The 22803-nt window shown below is 35.4% G+C and overlaps 1 protein-coding gene across 1 annotated transcript in view; it reads left to right on the top strand.

Moving 5' to 3' along the window:
* CBLB (Cbl proto-oncogene B) overlaps positions 1-22803 on the top strand; it is a 221686-nt gene that overhangs the window by 173591 nt on the left and 25292 nt on the right. Inside the window, exons 15-18 of the mRNA XM_077771790.1 lie at positions 10161-10307; positions 13560-13657; positions 13773-13904; positions 16568-16708. Of these exons, the coding sequence (XP_077627916.1) occupies positions 10161-10307; positions 13560-13657; positions 13773-13904; positions 16568-16708 (518 nt within the window). The remainder of the gene's footprint in view (positions 1-10160; positions 10308-13559; positions 13658-13772; positions 13905-16567; positions 16709-22803) is intronic.

Genomic DNA, 22803 nt, shown 5'->3' on the forward strand with positions numbered 1-22803 from the left:
CACATTCTGTTCATTAAATTCATATTGGCAAGTGAGATAAGCAGAGGTTACAGTTTGCTTTATATATATATTTTAGTTATCTGTTTCTCCTATAGAGAAAGAATAAATTCATAGTGTAATGTACTTTATTGACATTTTTTCTAGTACTTCAGTTACAAGTGCATATAAATATATTTTCTCCCCATTTACTCTTCATTCTTCCCTCAGAAACAATTGCTCTACTTAAACAGAGAAATATTTTAACAATGCAGGTTTAACAGCAAATTAGTTTTGTTTTGCATGCTACAAATTAACAATAGTTAATGCAAGGGTTGACTTTTCATTGCACATTTATCTCTTCAGTTTTTTATTTGACTATATAGGTGGCCTTTGTTCATTGTATAAAACATGTAAACTAGAAATGAAAAATATTTAATGAATATGTAAATACAAGCATCTGCGTACTCCAATTATCCATGTCCAGAGTTTCAACATTTGACATTTTTAGACTTTTTTTACATGACTTAGATTATATTATACAAATAATTTTCATGCCCTTCTTTGTTACTTAATATCTTAATAAGCATTTTCCTTAGTCAGTTATGGACTGTCTTATTATGAAACCAGCTTGGAATTCTGAAGTGAACATTAAAATTAAATCAGACCTGGTCCTAGACCTGACTCCAACATATTAAATATTTGTCCTTCTTTGAACAAGGTAACTTCTCAGGGCCTCGCCTTCTCTATCTGATAAATGAAGGACTGTTTATCTTAAATGATCTCCAAATTCCTTTTGAGCTTCAACTTTTTAGATTCTATGCAATATGTTTTTTAAAGGGTACTTATCTATAATGTTGATTTATGAAATATATGGCAGCATAAATGTTCATTTGTAGCTGGTTGTGTCTCATTGCTGAAGCCAGTGTGTGTTTGTTAACTGCTCTAGTTTTGTTTTTTTGTTTATGTTTGATCTGTTTGGGCCTCATAAGAATGTATAGCCAGAGTACAGTGAAGCATAGACCCTTAGTACTGGACGGGCATAGAACAGAGGTCTCAGCAAATAGGCATGAAATAGGGATGTTGGTGTTCAAGTACCTAATCCTATGTTAGACTCCTACTGCAGGTTTCAAAATAAGTCCAAAGCAAAATCACAAACATAGACTTTTGCAGTTCTCACAAATCTTGAAACCCTCAGTGTGGAATTCAGTAAAGTCACAGCTAGCATTTACCTTTAAATATATATTGTGTTGTTATAAATATTTACTAAAAAGTGATAAATTGGTTGACGTTACTGTGATTCCCATTTACTTGATATAAGAAGCTACTCTGGGATAGTTTTACTTTCTTGTAAAACTGTTCACAATTATGTTACTTTTATTATGTGACTTATGTTTAGACCTAGAAGAATACAGAATTTTTTTTTTAAATATCTGTTGTATAAGCAAGCTGAAACTGTACTAGTATACATTGATTTAGGGTTTTGTTTTTTTTTAGTTTTTCTAACTGGTTTCTATTTAATTAACATCATTGACATTTAGCTATAAGTGTAAAATTTTAAATAAAAGCTTGACACATGGGTGCCTACTATTTTCTAGGGGTAGAATGAAAAAAATCCTATGTGGATTGTTTTTACCTTTGTAGTATAAATTTTTACTAAATTATATTTGTCTTGAAATAATTGTTTTTTTTTTAATTAAACTAAATGAAATCTGAAACAGTTAAAAAAAAAGTTATTTTACTTGACACAAGATATTGACACATAAACAGAGGAATTATTGCCAATAATAATGGAATGATTATTTTCAAGTAAGAAGTTATATAATGCAGATGAATGTCATTTTCTATTTTAAGAAGAATATTGTTGGTGCCTTGCCTTTTAAAATGGATCTTTTGTACTTTTGGCATATTAATCTTAAGCCTTCAAATGCATGCTAAACAAATATTGTTTGATTCATATTTTTGTTAAAAAAAAGGTTTGTTGTTGGAGATGGTGGTGTTGATAACTGCTACCTATTTTTCTAAACAGATAAAGTGCTAATAACATTTTAGGTTCAATAAATAGAGGATCCTAATTTTTGCCTCACCCATTTTTACTCAGTTGTGTGTACTGAGTGTAGATGTGGCATGAACAAGATGCCATCCTCACTGGAACCTGTGCTCTAGTTAAGAGAACAGAAAGTAAACAAATAATTATATTGTATTTGTCAGGTACTTGTCAGTGCTAGGAAGAAAAATAAAGCAGGGAAGGGGTGAATAGTATATGGAGATTTATACTTTAGAAGAGGTCATCAGGAAAGGTAATATTTGAACAGAAGCCTGAAAGAAGTAAAGGAGCAAGCCATGATGTTTCTGGGTAAAGAGCATGAAAGCTAGACACCTCAAGTGCAGAACAGGGAGGAGAGTGAATCCCTTTGGCATGTTTGAAGAACAGCAAGAAGGGCAGTGTGACTAGAGTTGAATAAGGTATTCAGGGGCTAAATAGTAGACTGTCTCTAAAGCCAAGGTAAGAACTTTGGTTTGGTGAGTTTTATAAAGTTTTGGGTCAGCATTATGAAGTGATACTGGTTTGCATTTTTAAAGAATTCCCCTGGCTGCTGTGTAGAGAATTGTCTTAAGGACAGCAGAAGTGGAAGCAGAGAGACCAATGGAGAGTGCGGTCATCTGATGTGGTAGACCAGTCAGAGATGGTCAGGGCTTTGACTGGAGTAAAAGTGATGGAGTTCCTGGGTTAGCTTTGGGGTGTATTTTGATCCTATAGTACCTGTTAATAAATTGGATATTTGTGAGGTATGATAGTCAGTGACAACCCTTCTTACACAGGTTTTTGGCTAAAGAAACTGAGGGAGTGGTTAGTGCCATTTTCGAAAGTGAGGGAGACTAGAGAAGGAACAGATGTGGGAACAGGACAGAGGTGTAAAATGGAGACTGAGGGATCAGCCACACACACACATGCACGTGCATGCGTGTGCACACGCATGCACACACACACACACACACACACCCCTAAATTGAAGTGTTGAGGGAACAGTTAGACATACCATCTAAGCTTTAAACTTCATATTATACTCAGGTAAATATTTCAGCAGGTACTATCTGAAGCTAATAAATTTATTTTTACATGGCAAATGTACAAATTTAGTAGATTGGCTACACTCTTACACATACGAGTGTAACTCTGAGATTTTCAACAATATACGAACTTATATATTAAGCATTACCTTGAAGAAGGCTATACCATCTACCCCTGGAATGTTGACTGTAAAAACAATATTGGTTCTTATCAAAATCTCCATTTATACCAAATTGTTTGGGAAAATAAACTCAAAATGTAGCTTTGTGAATGTAACCTCAACTGCTGCCACCCTCCAGTGAGAGTCACCAAAGAGGGCCACACTTCCAAATGTCAGCATCTGTGTGTGTGAACACGTGTGTCATTGCGGTTGTCTTTAAACAGTTGCCATAATGGTCTATGTGTAAATGTAGGTGTAAAACTATAAAGCTAGATGAATGCGAATGAAATTACTTGACAGGTTCATGGTAGAGAGAATTTTGTTTTTGTTTTCCTTTGTTTTTAACTAGAGATTGGATGACAAAGAGGAGAAAAAAATACTAAGCCATGGGAGATACTAATACAAATATCACATTATAATTTAAAACTACTGAAAAGGAATGAGCTTGATGGAAATGTGTCATTTCGTATATGGTACATATCAGGCCTCATTACTTGTGCTCAGTGTCAAAAGAGCAGGAAAACATATTCTGTTGTTGTTCATCTGAGGATTAGTGTAGACTGTATGTACTTTGGTTTTACATGAATCCTTTTTATGCCCAATGATAAGAAATTATTATTGATTTAAATATAAGACATACGGTAGAAAAACTTTTCAATGGAAGATAAAGCTGTAATTAAGAGCTACTCTATTTTCTTAATCCTAGTAAATGAATATGGTTTCTCTTTCATTAGTTTCTGAACCAGCTTTCCTCTAGTATCTTAAAACCTTTTTAAGACTGGCCAAGATATTGCACTATTTTTATTTGTTTTACCTTGGGTGAATGGAAAGGTGCATTATTACCAAAGATGGCAGTCTCCTGTAAGTAACAATTGACATGATATGTAAAGGACGGTGGAGACTGCGTCTCTCTTTTCAATTTGTTCACTGTGATCGCTGTGGCATTCTTCTCCCCTTGTATCATGTAGAATGTTTGAGCGTTTGATTCTGACCTATTGATATGACTCCATATTTGAAACTCATACTTAATTTATAAATCAGTGAGATTATGCAACAAAATAAAGGTTTGTTCAAATGTCTTGCAAAGTAACTTGACATCCAAACCTAGATTTTCTGGTGTTTTGTGGTGAATCCCTGGAAACTACTTGTTAATACCTTGGTGGAAACAATTGAGGGTTGGAAGTATATCATTTTAAACCAGTCTCAACAGAAAACCCAGTAATGCGAGTATTATTTTTCTTCTTTTTATTATAGTGTTATAATTTCTAAAATACATAGAATTGTAATCCCTTCTTTTCTTTTGTGGGAAAATGACATTTGGTGGATGGCTATAATCTGGGTAGGGGGACTACCACTAATTCCACTAATCTTTCATTATCTCTAACTAAAACCTCTGATGAGAACTGATACATTAATCCTAGTAGTCTGACAGACTTTTTAATTATAATTTATAAAAAAAATTGATTTATGATCATAAAACACCTAACCATTGAAATGTGAGCCACTGGATTCTATTTGAATATACAGTGTAAAATATATTCCTTATACTGTTTCTTTTTTGTCCCACAGAGGCATAATCTATCCTATATTCTCCATTTGTCCATGAACATATTGATCCATTGATAGAAAATGTATAGGGTTAGAATGATGTTTTATTTTCATATTAAGGGAAGCATCTTTGCATATTCCACAACAGTCAGGCATTTCTTATGTTTCTGTGAACATTACTCTGTAGTCACAAATAGAATTAAATAAGTTATTTGAAGACCACTAAGAATATTTGGCATATTTAGTGAAAGATGCTTATCTGCAAACCTGAAATGAGTTGAAGTGAATTTTTAATCTTACAATGAAAATTTTCAGTTATTAAAGCATAATTTATGTACAGTAAATTTCAGTTTTGTGAGTTCTGACTAGTGCATGGTCAGGTAATCACCACTACAATCAAATTCTAGAATAGTTCCATCACTCCAAAAAATTCCCCTGTGCCTGTGTCAGCTTCCCCCCTCAGGCCATGCCCCTGGAAATTACCAGTCTAGTTTATGTCCATACAGTTTCTTTTCCAGAAGGTCATATAAGTAGAATCATGCAGTACGTAGCCCTTTGAGTCTGACTTCTTCCTACTTAGTATAGTGCATTTGAGGTCCATCTGTGTTGTCAAGTGTATCAATAGTTGGTTCCTTTTATTGCTGCAGAGGACATATTCCATTAGAACACATGCTGCAGCTTGCTTATCCAGCCCTCCACTGAGGGACATTTGATTTGATTCCAGTTTTTGGCAATTACAAATAACAAATAATGCCATTCTAAATATCATCGTGAAGTCTTTAATGTCCCAACATATATGGGAAAATTGGATTCTCAAGAAAAGTATCTTTCCTCAGTACCTGTCTTCCTGATTTTTAACGCAGACCCCTACAAATTCTAGAAATGTGTATTGGTTCTGAATAAGTTAACTTAAAAATGTAACTTAAAATCTGTTTCTCCAATTTAAAAACAAGTCAGTGAAATGCTTATAATTAAGGCTTATGTTATGGCAATGAGAAACAATGAAATCTGGCCATGTGTAGCAACATGGATGGACCTTGAGGGTGTTATGCTGAGCAAAATAAGTCAGGCAGAGAAGGACAAATATCATATGTTTGCACGTATAGGAGGATTAGGAGGAACTTGACGGAGGAACAAGGGGGAGAAGAAGGGCGGAAATGGTGGGGGATAAGGAGAGAGGCAAACCATGAGAGACTCTTGAATGCTGACAAAAACTGAGGACTGATGGATGAGGGAGGGAGGGGGGATGGGCATGGAGGAGGGCACTTGTGGGGATGAGCACTGAGTTTTATGTGGCAACTAATTTGACAATAAACTATTTGTAAAAATAAATAAATAAATAAATAAAAATAAAAAAATAAATAAAAATAAGGAAAAAATAAAAAATAAAGCTTATGTTAAACGTAATAACATACCACAGCGACTTTTCTTGATGTCATGAAAGAACGCTCAGAATCAGTATGTATTATAAAACTCACCTTGATATATTGGGGAAATTACTTATTTGTGGCATACATGTAGCCATTTCAGATACAGCTTTATTTTGTGTTACCACTTCTCAGGACCATTTTTTGTTACCAAATCTCAGGATTTCTCCGAGATAAGTATTTTTCCCTGTTAGGACTGTGATAGTTAATACAAGAAATATGGACTAATATATATAGCACACTCTGAAGACTTGGTTTTAATAAAAGATATTTTTTTAAAACCTTGCCTTCAGAAGTTTCTAAATAAAGATTCTTAGATGTAGAAAGCAAGCGAAATAATATGTTTTAAAATGCTTTTCTAGATTATGAAAGAATCCTAAAAATGATTGTTCTCTTTCCTTTCACAGCTCAGTCATATGTTTCTCTGATAACCACTCATTTTTGTCTAAAAACTGGCAGTGCCCCCCGCCCCCCCAGACACATACCCTTAAGCATTTTGCGATTCAGGACAGAAATAGATGACAGACATAGATGAATATACAGAAACCACAATGTCAGTAAAGGCACATATACTAAGGATACGTAATCAAAAAAATTAAAGTTGAAAGAAAAGTTACATAAGTAAAGCCAGTCGAACCTGCAGGTCACCCCTCCGATGATGCGCCTCTCACACCAAGGATATTAAATGTTATAGAGGAGTGTATCTGAGTTTGTTTCGAAATGTAAAATTCACTAAGAACAGCATTGCAAAATGTATTCTTGGTTGGTTTCAAGTGTGCACTTGCAGAAAATGGGTGTATTTCTCACTGGAGGTGCAGATAACTAACACGCAGCAAATTCACAGGAGGTGAAGGTTGAGGAGAGGATGGCTGTGCCTCCTGGAGAGAATGTGAACTTGTTCATTACCCGTGTATTAACTCCAGAGTGACAGCCACACCGCAGAACACTCCATGAATGTGTGATGATAACACAAAGGGAATGAAGTAATGGGTGTAAGTGGTAAGATGGTTTCCTTGGCAGCTTTACCTTGGAACTAACCAAATTATAACGTGCTCTATTTTATTCTCCTGATATCCCGAACATTTCTCAGAAGCCACATCAATGACTGAAAATGTTCCTGTGTCCCTTAAGTTAGTTATTTTCTCCACTGCCAAAAGTAAACTTACATGATAGCTTATGAAAATTGCCACACTAAGTATTTTACCACTTATTTCAAGTAAAATTGAACATACCTTTTGAATTAGTGTGTGAAGGGAAAAAAATCCCATGTATAATTACAAATAGTGTAATTATTTACATGAATCGAGATTTCTCTTTTGATATTTTATATATAACTTCTTTATCTTATTTGTACCTTCTTTTGTATTAAAACTTTATTTTTTAGACAAGTTTAAAGTGATTAGAGACTTTATGTTTTTTAGATTCCCAGCAAAATTGAGAAGGTACAGTGATTTCCCATATACTTCCTGCCCCCACACATACCTCTTCCTCCCCATCAACATCTTTCTCTTTAGTGGTACATTTATTATAATGGATGAACCTATTTTGATGCATAATCACCCAAAGTCCATAGTGTACCTTCCTATTTTTTATTATAGAGACTACTTTATTTTCTTCCTTCTGAACAGGGTAAGATTATTTTTATATAAAAATTTATGTAATACTGAGTAAAATGCACTGGAATGATATTCTTATAAACTAGCTTATCTAAGAATATTATACTGATATCAGAAGTTTGCACTAAAAACACAAAGAAGAAAAATAAAATCTGACTCTTTTCAGAACTTATTAAAATGGTAATAAATGGAATACCTAAGCATTTTTAAAAATTTAGATACAAATGCCACTTGAAGACTTTTTTCTCTTTTAGATGTAATCCACTAAAATCCATTTAAGCTAATAATCTCTGATTAGTGAATTTCAGCAGTAAGCCTTTGTTATTCCAGAAATCTTATTTGGGCTTTATTTTTCATTTTCTTCAGAAATATTTTATCTGTTGATTTGCAGCAGAGCAAAAGAGTAGGGGGGAATTAGCCAGATGAAATTCCTTACCTTTGAAAAGAAAATATAGAATCAGCCACAACAGATGTGGTCTCATAAACTGCCAATTCTTGCCTCAATATGCAGTGCTTCTTTGGAAGCTCTTAAGTCTTTGGAAGTAACCCCCAAATGGCAGATAGTAGATTTCTAACATTGCTGTTGTTGCTGAACATTTGGTCAAGGAGTCTTTTCCTTTTTATTTAATATCAGATATGCTTGAATTGCATAGGCAAAACAGATTCATTACCAATGAGAGTATATTAGGGCACAGAAAGGATGTATATTGTTTCATTTGCTAATAGAACCCATTCTGGTCCTTGAGTTAGCTAAATTGATGTCCATGTTTATAATAGTTTGTGGAAAGGTCATGTTTTAAATCCCTACTGTAATATCCATCAGATCACAATTTTGCAGTCCATGTGCTCACCAGCCTTCATTTGGAATATACCTCTTCTAAGGTTACACCATAGGAGGGGTAGTTATTCATAAGGTTTTTCGCTTGGGCTCTGACCAGTGACCATGGACTTTCTGTCACTGTGTCACTATGCTTTCATCTCACTATAAACTGTCATTTGAGTTCAGAGGTTGCTCAAACAAACAAAAATTGAAAAATCAGTATCGAAAAAGCCTTCAAAGACAGGTAAAAAATACACTTTTGAAAAATCTTGGGAGAGATTTTTCTTTCATCTTTGAACTTCTAGAGATTCAAATACATGGTTGAAGCTTGAAAACTTCTAGGTTTTTCACAATGTCTTCTTGTAAGGGCACAAAGAAAAGCTCTTAAAATTTTTCCCATTCTAACCAACGAGAAGAAATCTAAATGAAAAAGTTATTTCAGGTTCAATGGCACATATACCAAAGGACTCTTGCTCCCTCTACAGAAGGTGCTTCAGAATTGCAGTCACAAAGATTTTTAAAAAGTTTTTTTTTGTTTTTTGTTTTTGTTTTTTTTTGTTTTGTTTTTGTTGTTGTTAATGAAACAGAGGGTTCACTATGATTAATAAAAGCTTTAGGTTCATAGATACCTCCAATGTCTTGCAAACTGGTTGGGTGTGCTAACGTTAGGGTAGGTTTGTGTGTTTCTACTTTGATATTTTTCACTTGCTTAAGCAAGAGTTTAAACTCAATTACCAACAGCTGTGAAAAATAGTGAGCATGGGTTCCTTGTTTGTTTGGCTTTGTTTTATTTTGTTTATTTACTCTCATGTATGAGCAAAATGCTTGAATTTTTTTTTTTTTTTGCTATTATGCGATTGTTTTACTCATTTTCTTTCTTTTTTATTGGAGAACTGAAGCCATGAAAATAATGTACTCTACCTCGAAGACTTAATAAGTTCCCTTATTATTTACTTCTAATTGTTCCAGTAATTTTTAGTTCTTAGTTGTTGGGGAAAAAATTTAACAATTTGAATTGTACTTGAACTTCACAGGAGAAAGAATTCATTTAAGTGAACTGGATTTGTTTTCAGCTATAGGTAATATTCACCAGAGACAGAAAGTTGACCTTTTTTATAAAGGCTTCATTAATATATAAAACTACCATGCATGTATATGTATCATCTTAATTTACCCATTTAAGTTAAATTGGAACAAAATATTAATATTTTAATAGCTTTGGTTCAGATAATTTTATACATTCTCTTTCAATATCAAGCCCTTTTTATTTAATTTGACAGGTTTACTAGTTTTTCTTACTGTGCTATTTAGAATTATAAGTATGAAAACTCTTTTATTTCATCAATAGAGTCTTAACAAAAGATTGAAAATTCTTTCTTTTGTATTTAGTATAAGAACAGCCCTTCTGATGTTACCTTGTAATTGAAAAATGAACACCAGTAACACAGTAGCTCCTTTGATTTGAATAGATCACATCCAACTTGCCTGCTCTGAATTGTTATGCTTAAACTAGACTGGATTTTTTTTCCCTCTCTGGTAGGTGTACTGGCCCGTTAGCAAATTCCCTTTCAGAGAAAACCAGAGACCCAGTAGAGGAAGATGACGATGAATACAAGGTTCCTTCATCCCATCCTGTTTCCCTGAATTCACAACCATCTCATTGCCATAATGTAAAACCTCCTCTTAGGTAAGCATACGGGCAGCTTTTTATCATCTCACATCTACATAAACATTATCATGTGTGGTATTTGTTTTTAGGCAACTGAATCACAGCTGTTTAAATCCTGGATTTCTTGGTCAAAGCCTCCTCTTCTATACTATTTTCTGCATTCCTTTCATAGAAAACTAAACGATGCAGATTTCTCATTAATCAGGAAGTCATTTGACTAAACTAATTGACTAGTAAATCTAATGGAACATTTTGCTGCCCCTCTTCCCCCAAAACAAATTATAATCTAATAAAACTTTGCTGTATATTATGTATAGTGGTGGTTAATTCATGAATTTTCAATATGCTATTTTCCAATGTATTTTATCAGTTCTAAGCACATACCTCATGAAGAAAAATCAGTGCTCAGAAACTAAAGTTTTGCCTTTCTTAGAATTTTTATGATGTAAAGACTAGTATAATTCATATTCATTTCCCTTCTTGATATCCTGCCTACTTCTATTCATCATACCCTGAAAAAGTTAAAAAAAAAAAAAAAAAAAAAACTAAGAAGTATTTCCCTTAACTATTTTTTAATCAGGTACTATTTTATTCCTTAGATCAAATAAGAATGTGAGGAATAGGGTTTTCTTTTCTTTTTTCTTCTTCTTGCCAGTTATTTGTTCCCATCATAATGGAGACAGCCTTGGGCTTTGAAGTGGCAGCCCCACTTCAAACTGAGGTATATTACAGTTATTAAAACTGGGTGGGGTATCCTGAAATAGTAGTTTGTTTTAAAGTAAGATGACTCTCTGCACGTGTATAACTGATTTAGTAATCTGTAATCTAATACCATTTTTCTTTTTTCTCATCACACTTCCATGAGGTGCTCAAGAAGTCAGATCTCAGTTTTAAAACTTAGTGAGCTCATTTTCTTTGCATGATGGCATCCCTGGAGCTATGCTTGGCATACAGCACGGGGCTGGACTACGGCTGCTGGCGCAGCCTTCCTGCCTTCCAGCACCTCTTGACTGAGGATAGGAAAACCACTGAATGCTTAAGCCATCTCTAGTATCTTCATGTGCCATTTCCGTTTTAAGGTCAAGTCCATCAACAGAAAGCATTCGATGAGTGGAGTGCACCCTTCTTTTCAGATGAAAAATCTAAACAAAATGTTTTCGTGCCTTTCTTAGAATATCACATCGAGGTGAAAATGCAATACTTGGAAAAGAGAAGGAAATCTTCATTTTAACCAGAGATCTGTCTACATGACTGAACCTGGTTAAAATTAACAACACTACAGAATTCTTAACCAGGATTATTAACAATCTGCAGTCTAGGACTTCTTATTTCAAAACAAGAACCATTGCATTTCTTGCTAATCACTGGTATTTAAGACATTTGTTGATAAAATAGTATCCTTGAGAAGATAAATAACTGAGAGGCAATTTGTTATTTCGTAAGAACCAAGTGTCTACTACTCTTAATAGAGGAAAGTTATTCCTCCACATTAAATACAAATTGTCACAATTCTTAGTCTCTTTGGCTCCTGCAAATGTATAGTAATTTTAAAGACTGAAATAAGATGAGCATTTTTGGTCTCCTTAGGATTTCATTTTTTTCATTCCCGAAAAGGTGAGAGGTATAATTTAAATGCTTTAAATTTTAATTGTCACATCATATCAGATGAGATTTTTGGTAGCTGACTTCCCAAATCCTGAAAATAAATTTGAGTTATGACCACCATTGCCATCTTCCTATTGTTACAGAGAAGTAATAAATGTTGGTTGGTTATCCCTAAACTTAATTGGAGTGAATTTTTATTTTGTTCTTGAAAGCCAACGGATGAAGTACCTTCTTCTGTCCTCCACAGAGCCCTGTGGAGTTTAAGAAGGTTTAAGTTTAAACACCTTTCCTAATATGTTTCCCCCACTTTGGAATATCAGAAAATATAAATTGTCAATATGTGGAAAAAGTTAAACAGTAGATGAATAATTCAATTCAGTTTCAATAAAAATCCATCATCATTATGAAAATTCCGTACATGATAACTGTTTTTAAATGAACCATCTCTGGCCCCTGCAACAGATGTGGCCACCAGAGAGAATGGAAGTGAATTTCAGATGAAGCCCTCTTGCAATAACTATTTAAATATCTCTATCTCCTCCATTATGTATGTACTTCTTTGCCCCAAGAATTCAGAGTAAATCAGAGTAACGGAAAATGTAAACTCTGCTTTCTATAACTTTTTGTGAACAGAATAATATGGTTCATGAGCAGAGAGTTCATTGTTACACAACTATATTCTAAAGACAAAGTATACCTGTACTTTCTTTTCTTACTATCTTCCCAGACCCCAGTTTTGTCCATTTATGTTCATAGTATGATTTCAAAGTATTAATACTAACAGCAAAAATCTTGTTTTAGTAAGTACTATCCTTTACAGACACCCAGATTAAAATACTTGTTGTGTACCCAAGGCCTTTGCTAAAGTCATTTTTCTACAGTTATCAGAAGGGCGGGGTTTTGTTTATAGCAAAATTTGAATATGCCTATCAAAATTTTAATGAAATTACAGAACATTTAATAATTCTTCTTTGATGAGCTCTAGTTTACTATAAGAAAAGCTTAAATTACAGAAATAAAAATATGTCAAATAGCATCAACAAATAAGTCATTGGGACTACTATATATGTTTTGGGGGGGGGCTTACTACATTTTTTTCTTCAAAAACTTGACAAGGTATTATTGAACTCCTCCAAAGCAATGTGTTAATTTCACAGATGTGTTTAGGAAATCAACAATTTTTGGGGTGCTTATATTTCTTGATTTCATTATTTTTAAATATTATTTGTCTTTTTACTTATTTTACTTCTTTGCAAAAATAGTTGAGTAAGAATATCTGGATAGGGGTGCCTGGGTGACTCAGTTGGCTAAGTGTCTGACTCTTGATTTTGGCTCAGGTCATGATCTCAGTCATGAGATCAAGCCTTGGGTCAGGCTCTGCGCTGGACATGGTGCCTAAGATTCTCTCTCTCCCTCTATTCCATCTCCCTGTGTGCTCACAGTGTGTGTGCACCATCTCTCTCAGTCTTTTAAAACAGAAATCTAAAAAAGAAAAAAAAAGGATATCTGGGTAATATTTCTTCTACTTTTTCCACAAAAGGAAATTACATATAATTTCAAACTTTAGCATATGAGCAGGGTTGCTAGTTCCTGTCACCCCTCCAAATTACTTTTAAATGGAAAGTAATCTTCCTTATGATTTTTGTCCTTTGATCTCTGTGTTAGGTCCTGTGATAATGGTCATTGTATATTGAATGGAACACATGGTACATCTTCAGAGTTGAAGAAATCAAACATCCCTGAATTAGGCATATATTTAAAGGGTATGTATAAAACCTATTCTCTTTGTGCTCTGTGTCTTAATGGTCAGAATTTAAAGGCAAAATTCCATGCCATTGTTGTACTGAAAATACATTAAGATTTTGTGTTATCCTCTAGGAGATGTTTTTGATTCAGCCTCTGATCCAGTGCCATTACCACCTGCCAGGCCTCCAACTCGGGACAATCCAAAGCATGGTTCTTCACTCAACAGGACGCCCTCTGATTATGATCTTCTCATCCCTCCATTAGGTTGAAACCTTTAAAACTTTTTCACATTAGCCACCCTGCCTCTTCTTTCAGTTAATACCTGAATTATCAGAATTCAGAGTTCAGTGTAACACAGACTTACAAGGCTATGAATATGTCTGAATTAGAATGGATTCTCTGAGTAGTGGTGGCTCTTAAATTCATGTAACCATTATTCCACTTATATGATTGAAGTAATGGTGTACATAACTGGCCATCAATCTGCGTGTTACCAATCTCTTCATGTACTAAATGCAGTACAAAAACCTATGAGAGCACCATTCCTTCCTATGAGCCCTTTTGTTCTACTAGATTTGAAGTGTTCATCTGATTTTTTCTTTAAGTACAATTCTTAATGAATGTGTACTTACTTTTTCTTTCAGGATAACATGACGCAGTCTACTTGCTTAGCTAATTACATTTTGAAACATATTTTATTGTAGAGAACTGAGAAATGGATTCTGTCATAGAATTATTGCAACTACACATCCAAGGAATCTCAATTTCTTTGGTTCAGATTTTAATATGAAGTACATTAGTTTGTGTGTGTGTGTGTGTACATGTATGAAAGTACACATATGTGTATGTCGTTAAAGTTGGCTGGTGCTGCTATCTGTGTTTATTTCACTAATTCTAAGTTGGAAGCTTCTCCCCGTATTTTTAGAGGAAGACTCTTAGAATCTCCACACAACTTAAGGCTTCACAAGTCACCATAACATAATGTATGATGAAAGTCCATTTATAAGCATATATGAACTGATTATGATTGTGAAATGACTCATCTGATTTTTTTCCACAAATCCCATCAACTAGTGTCTCTAGTTCTGTAACAGCAGGTCTGCTTAGAAGCTTATCTGAATTGATTTTTATTGTGAAATGACTCGTTTGATTTTTTTTCCACAAACCCCACCAACCAGTGTTTCTAGTTACGTAATAGCAGTCTCTTTTGCTTCTTTCTGTAGTTTAGTGCTTCATTCTCACCTACATGAACTATAAGCACCTGCTAACTTCTTTACCTCCAGTATCTTTCTCCCTCCCACTTCTTCCTGTATGCTGGTTTTTGACCTGCTACCCAAGTCTTGATCTAGATCAAGCATTGTCTAATAGAATTCCATGTAGTGATGAATGTATACATTGACACATGCAACTGTGGATGGAACAGAATTTTAATTTAAATTAAATAGCCATATGTGGGTGGTGACTGCCACATTGGACAGTGCAGATCAGTGTTCCCGCCCCTCCTTTTAAAATAACCTTCCTCTATCTCTTCATGTACATTTCATGCTTTATTTATACTGTTTATTTTATTATATTCAGTCTGTCAAGAAGATACCATCCTAGCATTTGATGAATAAATGGCCTTGAAGCTCTGATACCCCAGGCCTTCCTGTTCTTGGTAACACCTTGCTGAATGCCACTTTCTACATTTCCCTTCCCTCTCACAATGTGTAGCTCTCTCTGTGGGACCTATGATACTTTCACCTGTGAATCATACCTCTGAATTTTTCTTAGATCTCCTTGTAGACTCTAAGATCCTTGAATCAGGTCCTGTGAGTTTGATCTTCATAGTTACCCACATGCCTAGCATGGGATGTGACATTTAGGGGCTGAAAAAAAGGATTTAAATGAATAAGATAATGAATGTAGCAAATAGCTGAAGGCTGGAATGATAGCAAAGCTATCAAATATTTTAAGTTAAACAAATATTTGTGATCATTAGAGAACATATTTTGAATATTTTTTGCAAGACAAGTTAGATGAATGGTAAAACCACTTTTCTTTAAAATATAACTGGCTTAAGTCAATAAATTTAAATACATGCATTTTTATTACTGGAACATGTACGTGTTTGTTTATATCCTGTTTCATTCACAGAGCATTTGAGATTACTTATAAAAATACGTACTTTGCAATTTTATTGTTTTAAAGAATCCAGATAAGGGAAAATATGAATAGAATAGTAAGATGTGTCAGGGGAAAAATAAGTAGATGTAAAAGCATACTGCAATATTCTGTAGTTACTAAAGCTGGGAAATATGCAAATATAAGTAGTTTGGGGACCACAGAAGACAGTTCTATACTTAGCTGTTCCTTTTTAGAAATACCTGATAAGTAGACAAATATATGCCCATACTGTCGGTGCATTTCCTGTATTTTAACAATGAAATATATAGAACATTAGTTTAGATGAATTAAAATCCAGAATAAACTCTAAAAGATAATCTGTTCTGTAACATTAAATTTTTCTGCGCATAGTGTGATTTTCTAATAAGGGGCTGTGAACTCTTATTGTTACATAAAAAATCCTGTTTTTGATGGTGTGATCTATAATAATCTTTAGTCCTAACTTCCCGTGTCTTAATATTATAAAGGTTACAAGTAGATAATAAGCTTTTTCATAACCTGCAGTGCTGCTTTTTAACAGAAAGGCCTGGGTGATAGAAAAAGTTTGCACATGTACATGTGTGTTTGTGTGCCTGTGTTTCTCTCCAAACACTCCCAGAAAATAATTAGCTTTCATTACCAAAGTTGGTAAACTGCTAGATAAACCCTACAGGTGAAGTTCTTTATGAGCAGCAAGAGAAAATCAATCATTGCTTTGGCCTGATGCTGTGTTTTCATTAATGAGGTTTTGCTGTTGAATATTGACCTTTCTTTAAATGCAGGTGAAGAGGCTTTTGATGCCCTCCCCCCTTCCCTCCCACCTCCCCCGCCTCCTGCAAGGCACAGCCTCATCGAACACTCAAAACCTCCTGGCTCCAGCAGCCGACCATCCTCAGGACAAGACCTTTTCCTTCTTCCTTCAGGTAAGAGGGAAAAGCCAAAGAAAACTTTTCACTTAAAGCAAGACTATTTCTGAGATCATACTGTCCAATAAGCATCAGTAATTTATTGGTTTCTAGCTCCCTAGCAGAAAATTCTGGGTGGAGAAAACAGGAAATTAGGTAGGTTTGCTTGTCAATTGGTTTAATTGCAATTAATTGATTTAATGCAAAGGATTCCACAAATGACAAAAGCAGTAGGAATCATAGATGCCAGGGAGCTCCTCCAATCCACATGTCAGCCTTACGTCACACAAGCATCCTGAGAACCAGAAGGGCTCTGTGATGGGGCTAGGAGTGATGTGGACACAATTTAGACTCTCCCGATTCTGAGTGCAGTATATTTTTCTTTTATTTTTTTTAATGTTTGTTTATTTTTGAGAGAGTCAGGTCTGACAGAGCGCGAGTTGGGGAGGGGCAGAGAGAGAGGAAGACACAGAATCTGAAGCAGGCTCCAGGCTCTGAGCTGTCAGCACAGCCAGAACTCACAAACCACGAGACTATGACCTGAGCTAGAGTCAGCCATTTAACTGCCTGAGCCACCCAGGCGCCCAAGTACAGTATATCTTTCTAATAAGTTTTCATTGTACTAGCTATGGCTTAGGGTCATAATTTTATTCAAAAAGATAACATTTTGGTAAATTACATTATTACAACATTAGTAGAGAAATTTTCTGAAATATTTACCTTTTATTGTTACCATCATTGTTTTTAATGTCTCAATATATCTACTCAAGTTATTGTTTTTCAAGGAAAAGTTAATACATAGCTTTTTTTTAAACCTTTCAAATGAAGAGTAGAAATAATAAAGAGACTGAATAAACCATCTGCTCCATTAGAACTGTCAGGAAAAAATAATCAGTTACAGTGAATCTGCTGATAGTAACTGTTCCAGCCTGTCATGTTGGTGAGACTGATGTATGTTCAGAAACATTTATCTCCATTCAGTTTGGATAAACGTAGGGTAAAAATTTTCTTTTTTAACAATTTCTATATTAGATAAATCATTAAAAGATCTTAATAAATGGGGTGCCTGGGAGGCTCAGCTCATTAAGTGTCCAACTTTTGATTTCTGCTCAGGTCATGATCTCATTGTGAGTTTGAGCCCCATGTCAGGCTCTGTGCTGACATGACAGCACGGAGCCTGTTTGAGATTCTCTTGTCTCTCCCCCTCCCCTCTCTCTCTCTCAAAATAAATAAATAAACATTAAAAAGTTTTTTTAATGTTTATTTTTAAGAAAGAGACAGAGTGTGAGTGGGGAAGAGGCAGAAAGAGAGGGAGACACAGAATCTGAAACCAGCTCCAGGCTCTGAGCTGTCAGCATAGAGCCCGATGTGGGGCTTGAACTCAAGCACAGCAAGATCATGACCTGAGCCAAAGGTGGATGCTTAACCGACTTGAGTCACCCAGGTGCCCCTAAAAACAGTTTTTAAAAAGTGCTCAATTTGTGCTTTGGCTGCCTCTAAGCTTCAATGAAAACTTGGGAATCTTAACTATTATCACTCACTTAGCACTCCTGTTTCTAGGTTTTTCTTTTCCACTTAGTTTGATAACTTAGAAAGTTTGAGGCAATTTATGGATGAGACTGACAAATTACACACCTATAACTTAGAATATGTAGCCTCAGCTTCTAAAATTAGTCTATCTTTAAGAAATAATTTTGAGTTTACTTTTTCACCCACTTTGTTATGCCTCCCTGCTCTCCTGGTGTGAATTCACTGGACACTACTAATCATAGAGTGAAAACTCATTTGCCTTCTAATCCAGGCAGAAAGCATAGATAGCTATGAGACTCCTATTCATTCTTATATCATAAACACTGGTAACATTTGCTATCTTTTTCTCTGATTCAAATCTTTGTTTTATATGTGGACTTGAACTTAAAAAATCACTGTAAATCTTAACCTTTTTCCAAGGCTAACTTCTGGATAGTCTCTGGTCAGATTCCTATAATGTATCTGCTGCCATATATATATGGCATTATATAGCCCCATTAGGTAAAAGCCGATGTAGTGCCTTCTTTTAAAATTAAGGGAGGCTTTCCAGGAGTTGGAAGAGAATGTTTTACACAAATACAGACTTCTACCTGTTTTTAATCAAAAGAGTTAGTTGTAAAATGATTGAGTTCTTTACCATATTTTAACTTTTCACAGTGTCTTATGTAAGGAACTTCATAAAAATGCTTTCAATATTACTAAAAAATTACAAAATGAAAATGCCCGTTAGTCAATAAAGCAAAAGTTGTATTAGCGGTTTTATTTCATAAAGAGTTCTGCTTGTTTCTGATTTTGCTTGGCTGCCAGGCATCTCAGCAGGAGTCCTCCTCAACCTGTGGTGTGAGGCCAGCATGGGGCCAGGGCAGTGTCAGTTGAACCTGGGACTGTCATTCTTGACCTTCTTTTATACCTAGAGCTATTCTAATTCCACTCTCGATAATGTTGGCATCCCTTGATAATAAGTACTTCTAAGAAAAGAATGGTATTTTTTTCCTCTTTCAGCCTTTCATATCATTAACATGACAAATTTCTAGTCTGTTGCCAGATACTTTATGAGATCCATTGAGACAACTGTTTTTATTCAATTTTATTTATTTTTTATTGAAGCATAGTTAACATACAATGTTTTATTAGTTTTAGGTACAACATATCGATTCAGCGATTCTGTACACTGCTCAGTGCTCCCCACGATAAGAGTAGTCCCCGTCTGTCAGCATGCAGTGTCATTACAGTTTTACTGTTTTCCCTGTGCTGTACTTTTAATTTGTGATTTATTTTATACCTGGAAGTTTATACTCTCTTAATCTCCTTAAACCATGTATGTTAGCTCTCCTCTTTTTCAAAAGAAATACCTCAAAACTTCTTACATACCATTATAATAGAACATGTAGGTGTCTTTTCACTCATAAATAAGTATTTGAGTATCATTTTACAAATTATTTAACACAATATATGCCTAAAGTGTAAGACTTTTGACCTTTCTTGACTCTTCTTTCATTGAATTTCATTAAAGAATACTCTATCAATGATAAATGAAAGTTTGACTCAGTAGTTCTAGAACCATAAAAGGTAAACAGAGGTGATTGTTATGTTAAATAGACTGTATGAGCATTGTACTGCTATTGTCTTCACTATTGTTCAGTCTTCAAAATTTTAGTCCAGTGTAACCTTTACTGGCGTGATTGAGATTTGGTTTCCTTGATGAAATCACTGTCCCTAATTAAAGCCAAAAGATAGATGTCTTAAAAAAAAAAAAAAAGGTTGGGTTTCCTCATAACATATTAAATACCTAATCAAACCTCCGTCTCTATTCCTGGCCTTCAGTGCCCTGCACACTGGAGTCAGGTTCACCCTTCCAGCCTTATAAGCACACTGCCCTCTCTGTGATAACAGTTTTCAAACTGCAAGGTCCTCCTTTCTGCAAAGGAGCCTTAGGATTCCTGCAGGAAGCTAGGGGGAAGCAAAGCAGGAGCACATCTCGGATGCTTCTTTTATCTGTCTTCTGTCTGCAGCCTTCATGCAAGATTTCTTTCAGCAAGTAGTAATGCCCACTGCTGTGCATGGGCATCCTTTCTGGACGGGCTATAATCCTATCTTCACAAAACCTCAAGAATCCTCGAAAACAGCCTTACACTTTGTTAGCATATACGTGCTTTTTTTCCATTCACCAAGAGGCACTTTTGTGCTGGTGGGTTGAAAGAAGCACCCCTCCTTCCATTTTGTGCCAGGGCTGGTGCTTCAGGAACAAAACCCAGGCTGTGCTGAACTCTGCTTATTCCCATAACTGCATGTCTTTGTGCAGTGCACAAAATACACAACATATGTGGCAGCCCTTATGAAACCTTCCTTTCACTATTTTTCTCACCTGGGTTTCTTTTGAAGTCCTTATCCAGTCTTAAAGTCACAATTCAGCTCTAAAAGCCAGCAAATTTGACTTTATTACAGTCAAATGAAAGTTTTCCATTTGGATCCAGAAATGCAATTTCATAAGTAAAATAGAATATTTGGATCATTAGCAAGAGTTATTGAAGGGGACTTAGGTGGTCTTGTTAACTGTGATCTTTATGAAACACTATCTGTCATGATGTGGCTATTTGAGGGTTGCACCCACAGAGTTCAGATCGGAGGGAGGAGGTGAGGTTCTCTCCAGTGCTCGGCTGGCATGGGACCACTGTGGTGACTGTTCAAGGACAGATGGGCTACAGCAGTGATTGGCTCTCAAACTGTAGTTTTCAGATCAACACCATCAGTGTCACCAGGAAACTTGTTTAAAAAAAAATTTTTTTTTAATGTTTGTTCATTTTTGAGAGAGAGAGAGAAATGTCACAAGTGGAAGAGGTGCAGAGAGCTAAGGAGACACAATCCAAAGCAGGCTCCAGGCTCTGAGCTGTCAGCACAGAGCCCTCACAGGCTCAAACTGAACTCATGAACCGTGAGATCTTGACCTGAGCTGAATGAAGTGCAAGCTTAACCCACTGATCCACCTAGGCATCCCACAGGGCAGGGGGACTTGTTTAAAATTAAAATTCTTAGACTTCACAGAGGACTAACTAAATCAGAAACTCTGGTGGTTGGGCCCAGCGTCTGTGTTTCCACATGCCTTCTGGGGGACTGTGAGGAGTGCTCAAGTTTGAGAAAATCTGAGCTGGGGTCTTCCTAGGGGAAGGCAGCCAGGATGCTGAAGGAAATTTACACCTGATCGCAAAAAACTATAGCAGGTTAAAGGAGCTGCAACATTTAAAGAGATGACCTTAGATATATAGATATAGATGATATAGATATAGATATAGATCTATATATAGAGATCTATAGTTGTGTCTAGTTACAATATTTGGGAAAGAAGGGTTAGATATCCCCAGTGTCTCCTCCCAAGGCAGACCAGAGAATAAGAATGACATTTCATCATAATTTCCTAAATTCTTAAAGAATTCTTAAAACTTTTCTACAGAACTATTATATCTCAGAGGAGTAGTGAGTTCTCTAATACTGGAGGATTTAATCAGTGACCAGATCACTACATAGTGTGGATTTTATGCATATGAGTTAAAGACTGAGGGCCACAGAGAAGGAGGAATTTTATTTCACCTACAGCTCTTCAAACCCTCCTATCTACTAGATCCTGTATTGATGTTCTTTTAAAATTTGGAGGATAACTGATAAAACTTGCAGATGGCCTTTGGACAGCCCCAGAGGAAATATGCCACTATTTCAACTGTCTAATTTTATTTGCCTCTTGTTCTACACTTGAGTAAAAATTTGGAAGCATTTCAGATAATGAAAAAAAGAATTAAGAAAAGCATTCCATCCATAGTGCTTCTTCCTCGATAATCATTTGATAGGTTTCCTTCTTACACAGCATAATTTTGGTTGATGCAGATTTTCCCACTTTCTTTATAGTGAGCAAACCTTTCCTCCCTGTCTTTCCTTAGATTTTTATAATCTTTAAATGAAGTATTAAATTTTCAATTTAGCATTACCATACTGTAAATCACAGGCAATAGCACCCTGCTGCTTGGAATAGATTAATTCCCATCATGTTTGTTCACTCATTTCTCAAACTTTTATTACAATAAAAATGGTACATCGGCTGTGGTATTTTCAATGTGTACATTTTAATTCTAAGCGTGGATATAAAATTTTACTTTAATTAGTTTTTGAAGAATTTATTTTTAAGAACCTTATTGCTTTTCAAATTTTCTTTTTATCAGGAGACAGTTGATGATTATTGTACTCTGCGTAGTAATTGTGTTGTCTGTCTTTTCCCATTGAAGCATGAATACTTTCAACTTTACAACTTACAGTAGAAGCCCAGTGTGCCCTGTACCTGCCCAGTAGCAAAGTTAGCATGAAGGAAGACATATGGTAGTGATTCAGAATTGAACTAAGTATTTTTGCTATTTATGAGAATATTTTTAATACATCTAGTGGCTTTTTTCGGGGCGCCTGGGTGGCTTAGTCGGTTAAGCGTCCGACTTTCCCTTGGGTCATGATCTCGCGGTTCGTGGGTTCGAGCCCCGCGTCGGGCTCTGTGCTGACTGCTGGCTCAGAGCCTGGAGCCTGTTTCAGTCTGTGACTCCCTCTCT

Source organism: Crocuta crocuta, unplaced genomic scaffold (assembly GCF_008692635.1).
Source record: "Crocuta crocuta isolate KB4526 unplaced genomic scaffold, BGI_CrCroc_1.0 scaffold56, whole genome shotgun sequence".
NCBI classification, from domain to species: Eukaryota; Metazoa; Chordata; class Mammalia; order Carnivora; family Hyaenidae; genus Crocuta; species Crocuta crocuta.